This window comes from Drosophila suzukii, chromosome 2R (assembly GCF_043229965.1).
Source record: "Drosophila suzukii chromosome 2R, CBGP_Dsuzu_IsoJpt1.0, whole genome shotgun sequence".
NCBI classification, from domain to species: Eukaryota; Metazoa; Arthropoda; class Insecta; order Diptera; family Drosophilidae; genus Drosophila; species Drosophila suzukii.
In genome coordinates, this window is record NC_092081.1 from 12,858,233 (window position 1) to 12,867,216 (window position 8,984).

Below are 8,984 nucleotides of genomic sequence, written 5' to 3' on the forward strand. Positions count from 1 at the left end.
ATTTTATCATATTTAATCGGTTTTCGTTCTTTAATTCAGACTCTTATTTTAAAAAAAATCGGCGGCGAAAAAATGTAACTGCGGTTTAGTTTAAACGACTTCAGTGAGATAGGCTTCGTAAAGGAAAATCTTTGTCCTTGCGGCTTAATGGCTAAAGAGTCTTCGGAATGGATTGGTTGGAGATCGTCTGACTTCAGTGACTTCTCTTCCTTGGGAGACTCCTTGCAAGAGTGCTCTAAAGTTTTTGAAGTCACGTTGCTCTGGTGCCGCATCATTTCCTGCGAATTCTTGTTAACAGCATAAAGGCGACGACGCTTTAAGCTTTTCAAATCAGGTGACGTTTCCACCGGCTTGGAGACTTGACCTTTGTCAAAAGGTCCAGGTCTTACCATCGATCTTTCTCCAAACTTAAGGACCCGACCGAAAGTGTGTTGCGATTTCTTAGCCAAGAGCAGAGCACTCAAACAGCGGTTGTACGCTGATCTACCGCCAAAGGTCGTGCGTCCCTGGTAAAGATGAGAACTTAGTGCGGAGGTCGATTTCGAGACCCTGGGTGAAGTTTGGTGTAGTCGCTCGGTGGAATCTTTGCTCCTGGCTCCCTCGCCATTTCCCTTCTTTAAGGGATAAAAAGCTTCATTAGACAATCCGGTTTCATTCTTGTCCATTGCGATGAACGCTTCGATGATATACTAAAATCGGAATTTTCTGAGTTTCAACTCGTCAATAAAATACAGTTTTGGTTGTGTCAAAAAACTTGAAACTTTTAACTTAAAAGGCAACTTTACCAAAGCAAATCCAAAGCATTGGGCGTTACCAAATTAAACGCTTTCTTCACACTTCTTAATAAGTCGTTGACCTTTTTTTACCCAGCCTTTTTTTTGAAAGCTGAAAAGACATATATCAAATAATAATATTTTTAATGTTTCTAATGCCCAACACAATATCATGGATAAAATGGAAATCAAATTAACTTGGACCTACAATTCAAAAAATTCTGAAAATAAACATAAATTTTAATGTAAATATATTTAAAGGCAATAGAATAGCAATCTAGAACGGTTCTGGCCTTTCTGCAAAGGAGTAATATGACCAACTAAACAGCAACTTTAACTATGCATACAGGAGTCCCTGTCGCAGATCCATCGAATGTCTTTACACTCCCCATCACTTTTGTGAACAGATTTACATTTCGGAAAATATTGAAATGTGCCTAAGAAAAAACCAAAGGCCTTTTTGCATTCTATTGGCATTAGTGACGATAATTTGGGGACTTACGGAGATCATATACGGTTCCTTCCTTTTAGGTTAATATGTTTATAAACAGATCAATCAACCACTATCTGAACCTTGATTTTATTTTTAGCCGAGGAAGGTATAAATAATTGGTTGCTGGCGGCAGTCGTGGCCTGGACTCCCATTCTCATTGCCTCGATTTTTCTGATTCTAGGCGCACTTAAAGCAAGTATTTGTTTAGCAAACTAAAAACAATATTCCACCTGAAATCCCATCCTGTTTTTTGTAGAAAATTCCTCGTTTCCTGCTGGTCTGGATAATAGTTTCGTTGGTATGCGGAATAGCTCTGATTATTATAAAGACGGGATTGTTGATATATTTGCATGAATGTCAAGTAATTAACGATATTGTAACTGCCATTTCGAATATCATCTTTTTATGTTAGTCAAAAAATACTATTTGCTATATTTTATATTTATGCTTATACTACTTATATTTATACTTTTCAGTGCTGGTCTATGTTTGGGCATTCTACCCCTATGCATACATGCGAGACATGAAAGAACAACTGTTGGAATAAACTTTTTTGTATTATATTTATCTGCAAGAGGTTTCCTTTTTGCACTTTTCTAAGGCTACAATTTTACACTGGCAATTATACGACTTTTTTTATGTTTAAAAGGATGGTAAACAAACCCTTATAGCATATTTTAAATTTAAAACAAAACAAAAAATGAAATAAGGGAGGGATTTTTATATATGTTAGAATTCCGCATAAAATAAAGTAGATATGTTCTTGATTAGTATCAACAGACGAGGCGCTTCGCTGAAATTTAACATTCATTACTCTCGATATTTCGATAGCTGCACGATTCCAGTTTTTTATTGAACAAATAGCAGGCAGTGACCGTAGGATCCAAATTTGCATAAAATAACAGAAGCAATAACAATGGGTGACAACAAATCAAAAGCGAATGGTAAACCGACCGCAAATAGAAAGTGAAAATCAAACACAAAACGCTACCGTTTGTTTCTGTGCTTTCCTATCTCGACATTTTCTGGCCGCTTTTCCAGGTCTTTTGTGTTTATTTGTCGGGCGTCTAATTTAAATAAACATTTATTTGTACAAAGGCTTTAATACGTTTGGCAAATGACTTCCTGAATTGTGTGCAGCGAGTGCAGCAGGGTACCACAGCCCAACTGCTGGCAGTTCGGATTGCATAATCGGTGAGACAAATGCAGGGGATTATGAAATCCTTCGCTCACAGGCTGAATATCCAGCTAAAAACACGAGCGGAGACGCCACCGACCTGGCAACAACCTGTCGCATTTTTAAAGCGATTAACGGCACGATTTCAGTCGCTGCCTGCCAGCAGCAGCAACATCACAGCAGCAACATTGCAGCGGCAACTGCAGCACAGCAGCAGCAACACGGTGGCAGGCTTCAGCACAAAAATTGAAAATGAAATGCTTTTGGCAGTGCCAACACTCTTGGCCTGCAGTTGGGCCAAAAAAACTCACTGGGGTCGGGTATTGCCAACTTTGCAATCCTTATCCTGTCGATAGGAATGGTTAAAACAATGGATATTAAGTCTTAGCTTTAAAAATTGGTAAAATCATGCGATTGGAGAACCGAACTAAGAAATTTCAGCTTTAAAATGATTGAGGATTCTATATTATTTGATCAAAACTATCCAATAATTATATTTATGTTCATTTTTTCCCTTTGCTAATATTAATTTCTTAACGTTTAGATTTAATAAAATAAATTTTTTTTAAATTTATAGAGTGTATGTAGGTATTCAGTGCCTTAGTTATAGCTCTCCTCTGGGCATTTCCTGTATTTTTTAACAGGGTAATTCGTGTCTATGGCGCTGCAACGAAAACATTTGTAAATACTTACAAAGCATTTCCAGCAATGGAACAAATACAAAATAGGCACCGCGGTCGCGGCTGCAATTGGAAAATTGTGAAAAATAAAATAATATATTGTGCACAACACTTGCATACTTGGGCCTAAGCCATTGTTGCCGCGGCGCTGTGAATTCCCCCACCATGCCATGTAGTTCCACAATGAATGACCTATAAATAAAGTTGGCAGCCAAACAACTGGGCCCAGAAATGGCAAACAGCGTGAATTGTGCAATAAAAAAAAAATAATGTGAATATAACAACCGCAAGAGCCAGATTTTCAATTGGTTTGCCATCCCTTTTGCTTTTCCAACGATACTCCCGTTTTTCCGACTGACTCTTGACCTTACCGGTTTTCCAAATGGTTCCATTTTGTAAGTTGCTCTTGAGTGGGCAACTAAACTATGGGGATAGCTAGTAAATAAATATGGATGGTAGGTTTAAGTACCATGAAATTATGGATTCTTTTTTAAGCATAGTTTCGAGTTTGCTTTGATTTTATTTTATCCTTTTGAATGCTAGACAGATAAGCTTACAAGCGAAGAGCTTTTAGATGCTACAGCCTCTTGAGTTCCTCCTATACTGTATAGAATTCATACCCTCACATCCTGGAAAAGCTTTTATCAGCTCCGATTACACACTTTAAGCAACAAAATTGTCACTTTAAATGCAGCGGTGGCACAGGGGGCGCCTTCAAGTGGATGGACACCTGAGCGGACGAGTGCTGTGGTTGCCCCACCGCAACATTGTTGCCAGAAAACCACCGTAACCCAAGCCAGGCGGAGGGCTACCCACCCAGGACATCCAGGACAGCCAGGACATCCAGGACATTCAGCCAGCCAGCGAGCGTAAGCTAACTCAACTTAAATAAATTTAATTTAATTACCAGTAAAAACCGCATGAGTAACTTCAGCCCGAGATGAGAGCTGAGCAGAGCAGACTGTCGTTATCCGGCGAACTGAGATGCGATGTTGAGTTGCATGTGGAAATAGAGCACCTGGTGGGGGTCTTTCCCCTGGGTTTATTTAGGAAATAACATTTTTGTGGCAACACATTTTTGGATTTCGTTACGGGGCTCGTGCCAGGATGCTGAGTGCTGCTCACTCTCGGCTGCTCCGTTGAGGTCAACATGCATTTTATCATTTTAAATAGCAAAGTAGCAGCAGCTGGAGAGCACTCGACACTCGGCGATAAATAACCTTAATGTAGTGCCGGGGCCGGGGAAAGGTCGTGGAAAGGTTGGGGATGGGTATGGGTATGGGTGTGGGTCCCCTTGCCTCTCGCTTTGGTTACATGTTTAATTACGAGCTGCACAATCTCAAAGCATACTTTCGGGCGGCGCTGAAAAAAGTGCTCGAGAAAGTGTAGTAGAAAAACGGGCTGCAAACGGGGTGTTCGTGTGTGAGTGAGTGAGCGAGTGTATCCGTGTGACTGTGCAACAACTGTGTGCGGTTGTGTGCGGGTGTGTGGCAAGGTCAAGTCGTCACTGCTCCCGATTATAATGCAAATTGGCCTCGCAGTGTTTGCACATGTTGGCAAATACTTGAGCGGTGCCACAGCGGTCCTTGAGACACATTACCCACTCACCCACACACCTGCGCAGCCACACCCACACAGGCGCACTGGGGGAAAGTTCCCAGGCGGCCTAATCGGAGGACCTTTGCCTAGAACGTAACGCATCTTAGAAAGTATTTAGCTGGGGACTTGAGCTGAGGGACCTTAAAGCGTTGCAAGGAAAATATTTTTTGGACTGGTATTCAACATTTAAAATCAGCAGAATTGTTTACCACTTTCATAACCATGATGGTATATCAAAATCAGTTAAGTTCAACTTAAAAAGATATAAAAAAAATATACACTATTTTTATTGAATCAAACATTAAAAAAAATCTATTTAAATCTATCTTAACCTTTTTTGCCAATATTGGTTGTGTGAGACCTTAGATTACCTTAGATGGTAATTATTTACCAGACTATTTGTGAGCCTAGCTTGCTCTTAAATATTTAAGAATAAATGGATGCTTTAAATGCAAGCATAAATTCAACTGAAAAGACCACTCTGTGCACTTCTGAGCAGATGAGTGGCAGATCCTTTTGTGTAATCGCCGCTTAAATGCATTTCATAAATCGTTTTACCAGTCCAGCCTTGGGAAAAACCCATTCATCGCCCTCGTGAGCCGTTGCCTGGTAACCTAGTTTAATAAATAAATCGCAGTTTTTTCGTGCCTTAGCCGCCGCCCCGCGATCCAGCCGCGTCCCTCCCCCAGGACTCCTGTGTCTTTTTGTCTTCGGCAAGTCATTCATGTGTGCAATCTGTGGGTGTGACTAATTCAATTACAACGCCCAATTGTGCATGCCTCGGCATGGGTACCCCCAACCCCCTCCTTTTACACCGTGATTTTTCATTTCGTTTTCACGCTTTCACCGTGCATGTGCAGGTAGTACGTATAGTATATATATGGTATGGCATGGGATCTGTGAACGAGCATTACTTGGGCTTTGGACTGTCGACTACGAATCTCTATCCGTATCCGAAAACGAACCGAACCACGACCCACTCCCTGTTTTCTGTGCAGCGGGACATTCACGTTTCGTGTCACCCCGGGACTTAATTGTTTTTTGTCACACGAGTTATCCTTTTTGGGGCGTATCATGTTCGAAATTGAAATTAACTGACAGAGCAGCGGTGGTTGGGTAATGAACATGATTTGTGCAGTGCGAAATTCTGGTAGGGAGTGGGAGTGGTCGCAGAATCGTTATGCCTGCCAGCCCTGCGAAGGTCTGGGAACCTAAGTAAACAAAAGTGGTTGGGCCTTTGACAGTCACGAAATGGGATTTGTTATACAAACAGTGTCGTAAAAAAATAAAAAAAGTAACCCACATGACACAAGGAATATTGGCTACGTCAATCAACTGGAAAACCATTAACTAATAGTGCACTGCCGACTACCGAACTGAGTTCGCACTGTACCGGTTAGGGAAAGCCTCCAGCTGAACTATGTATATATAGAAGTATAGAAGAAGCCCGGTGGCAACACCTTCGAAAAGCCCATTTTCCTGGGAGCCGTCGCTGCTGGCACTTCCCCATCATCATCGTCATTATGGGAATGCCTCCTGGTGGGACTATCGGCGGCCCAGCATCTTGATGATCGGAGCAGGAACCAGAGCCATTGCGAAACGTGATTTGTAGGGTCATCATTCAAAAGGCATCGACTACAAGCGCGGCGAGATCCCATCCCATCCCATCCGTCGCGGCGAAGGAGCTGCAGGCCGGGCAGGGCCCAAACCAGATCCCCGACGATTCCGAGCAGCAGCCGAAAAGAAAATTAAAATGGTTATACATTCATGTAATTTAACGAAATTCAATTGAATGCCAAGACACAACAACTGCCCGACCAGGGGCCAAACTAAACTAAAGCGAACTAAACCGAACTCCCAGTGCAGGTCGGATCTGACTGCACAGAGAGAAAAGTCCGGTTTTATTTCGGTTTGAAATAGTTGAATTGAATTGGTTACAAATATATAAAAAAAACGGAAGCTATTGTATATCATTTGTATCTATTGAGTAATGACAAGATGGCAGTGATCTTAATAATATTTTGATACTAGCACTGTGAACGGCGTAGTGACGAAGAGCACCAGGTATATAAGCAAAATTAACTACTTTATTCTTACCTATAAAAACATATCTACATAATTCTATATTTTCCTTAATTTTATTAAAATTGTTTAGAACTCTTACGTTTGTAATGTCTCAATCGTATGTGATCTATATATAAAGCGGTCCACTCTAAACTAAGAATCAACGCATAGGCATATCCACTTACAGCACTCTATAAAAATATTTTATAATCTAAATTGTGCAGCCATAAATTGATTTCCTAAGGTTAATGGCTTCTAACTGAAGAAAACTTTTATAATTACTAGTATTTAATAGATCTACAACTGTGTTTCTGAAGCTGGTGATGGTTTTATGTTGGCTATCCGGTTATTTGCAACAATATTCCGAACTCAACATAGATTTTCCCCAGTGCGGATGCGCTGTCTGAGCCGATATTGCCGATGCCAAGCGTGAGATTATCGGCGATTGTATGCAGCGATGATGATGCTGATGAGGATGAGACTGCGGCTGGGACTGCAGTTTTGGCCTGGCCGAAGCCGCCTTGGCCCATGGCTCCCGTAAGTTGGCAGTGCACTCGAGTGCCGACTGCAGTCAAGTTCACTTTTCATGCCGGATAAGGAGGAGATGGTGGGTTCGGGGACTGGGGACTGGGGACTGGGGATCGGATCTCAGACCGCAGTGGCAGTCATTGACTCGGGTTATCGCACGCCAAAAACGACAAAACAGTTGCATGCCCAAACCCAGAGCCCCCAGAACCCGAGAAGAGCCCAAGTTGAGGGCCAGAATCTTGGCAAAGTCGAGTCCCAGGGCCCAGCGCTATCTGCATTCGATCAAATTTCCTGGGCTTCTGTTGCGGAGAGGCGGCGGCGATCATATTGAGCCCGCTTTTGACATTTTGGACACAATTTGAACCTTTTACTTTTCGGTACCAGTATGCGAGCACACGATTTCCAGCTTTGACTCGGATTTCCAGGAATCGCGCGACTCCAATCGGAATCCAACAATCCAGCCAAGCGGCTCTCCTCCGGCGTATGTTTTGTATTCGCCCTGACATTGATTGAGAAATTGATTTAAAAATCGTTTTTGCTGCGCTGATTCTGATTCCGATTTCGATTCCAGCTCGGGGATGCAGAGATGCAGATCCCGGCCGAGATTCGCATCTCTGGCAGGCGCTTGGCTGACTGATCCATTCAGTTAACTGGCCGTGAGTGCCCTTCAAATCGGTGAAGTTTTCGACATTTAACAGTTTTGATTTAAAAACTTTTCAGCTTAATTGAAAGCCCTGCGAAATGAATGTGTGCTCGGTCTGCGATTTCAGCAAGTGGCCTTTTGAGGAGTGCATTCACCTGCCAGCTGCATTTATAAAACTGATGTTATATATAAAGAGCCATTCTAAATGAAAAACAAGAAATATAAAAAAAAAATTCGACTTGGCAAAAACAAATTCTTAGAGAAACATAGTTAAAGTGATAATAAAATGATAAAACAAAGATTTTAAGGTATTGCTTTAATAGGAGATACTTTAAGGTTGTTTTCTGTGAAATTAAAATATCATAAAATTTTCTTATCTTCAGGGTAACATTGTTACTAGTAATAGTTATAGTTGAGATAATTAAAAACCTCTTTGGTTGACCGCCACGAAATGGATCATTTAAATCCCAGTTCCCACCACAATATCCAGAGCGGAAGGTTAACAGGCCGCATCCCATAACTCAAACTATCAACGAGTATGATGAAAAGAGCGCAGATACATATCAAATGGAATATTTTGTTATGCTCATTAAGAACGAAAAGGCCGCAGACAAAGCCGGACAATCAACACCCCCAGCCCAAATAATTTATAATGTCTTAATTATTTCTTCAGTCTGGGCCCGAAAGCAGGCCCAACAAATTGTTTATGAAGTTGGCCAGCGGTGAACTAACATGGCAACACTTCCTCTTCTTGTCAAAAGGGGCGGGGTGGCAGGTCTAACTACGCCTCCGAAAATTATATGCAGCAGATTAGTGGACGTGATAATTCGTTCGACGCGCTGTTCCCCTGGAAAACTTTGCTGCCCGTTCCGCTCGAGTACCTCCAATAGGGCCAAGACCAGGCCCGAAAATAAACGAAAATTACAGAAAAAACACAGAGAGAGAGAGAGGGGCGGGTTTATATGAAAACACAATTTTTCCAGAGCGACCAACTACTAAATTGAAAATTAACATATTTCGGCAGTAG

The 8,984-nt window shown here is 41.7% G+C and overlaps 2 protein-coding genes across 2 annotated transcripts; one reads left to right on the forward strand and one right to left on the reverse strand.

The window, feature by feature from the left end:
- Positions 1-35: 35 nt before the first annotated feature.
- Positions 36-665, reverse strand: LOC108018767 (uncharacterized). The gene has a single exon (XM_017086347.3). It carries the CDS (start codon positions 663-665, stop codon positions 36-38), a length of 630 nt encoding a protein of 209 aa, XP_016941836.3.
- A 261-nt stretch (positions 666-926) lies between these two features.
- Positions 927-1,833, forward strand: LOC108018780 (uncharacterized). The gene is made up of 4 exons (XM_017086365.4): positions 927-1,304; positions 1,364-1,458; positions 1,523-1,673; positions 1,743-1,833. The coding sequence occupies exons 1-4, from the start codon at positions 1,205-1,207 to the stop codon at positions 1,811-1,813; spliced, it is 417 nt and encodes a 138-aa protein (XP_016941854.1). The 5' UTR covers positions 927-1,204; the 3' UTR covers positions 1,814-1,833.
- Positions 1,834-8,984: the final 7,151 nt, after the last annotated feature.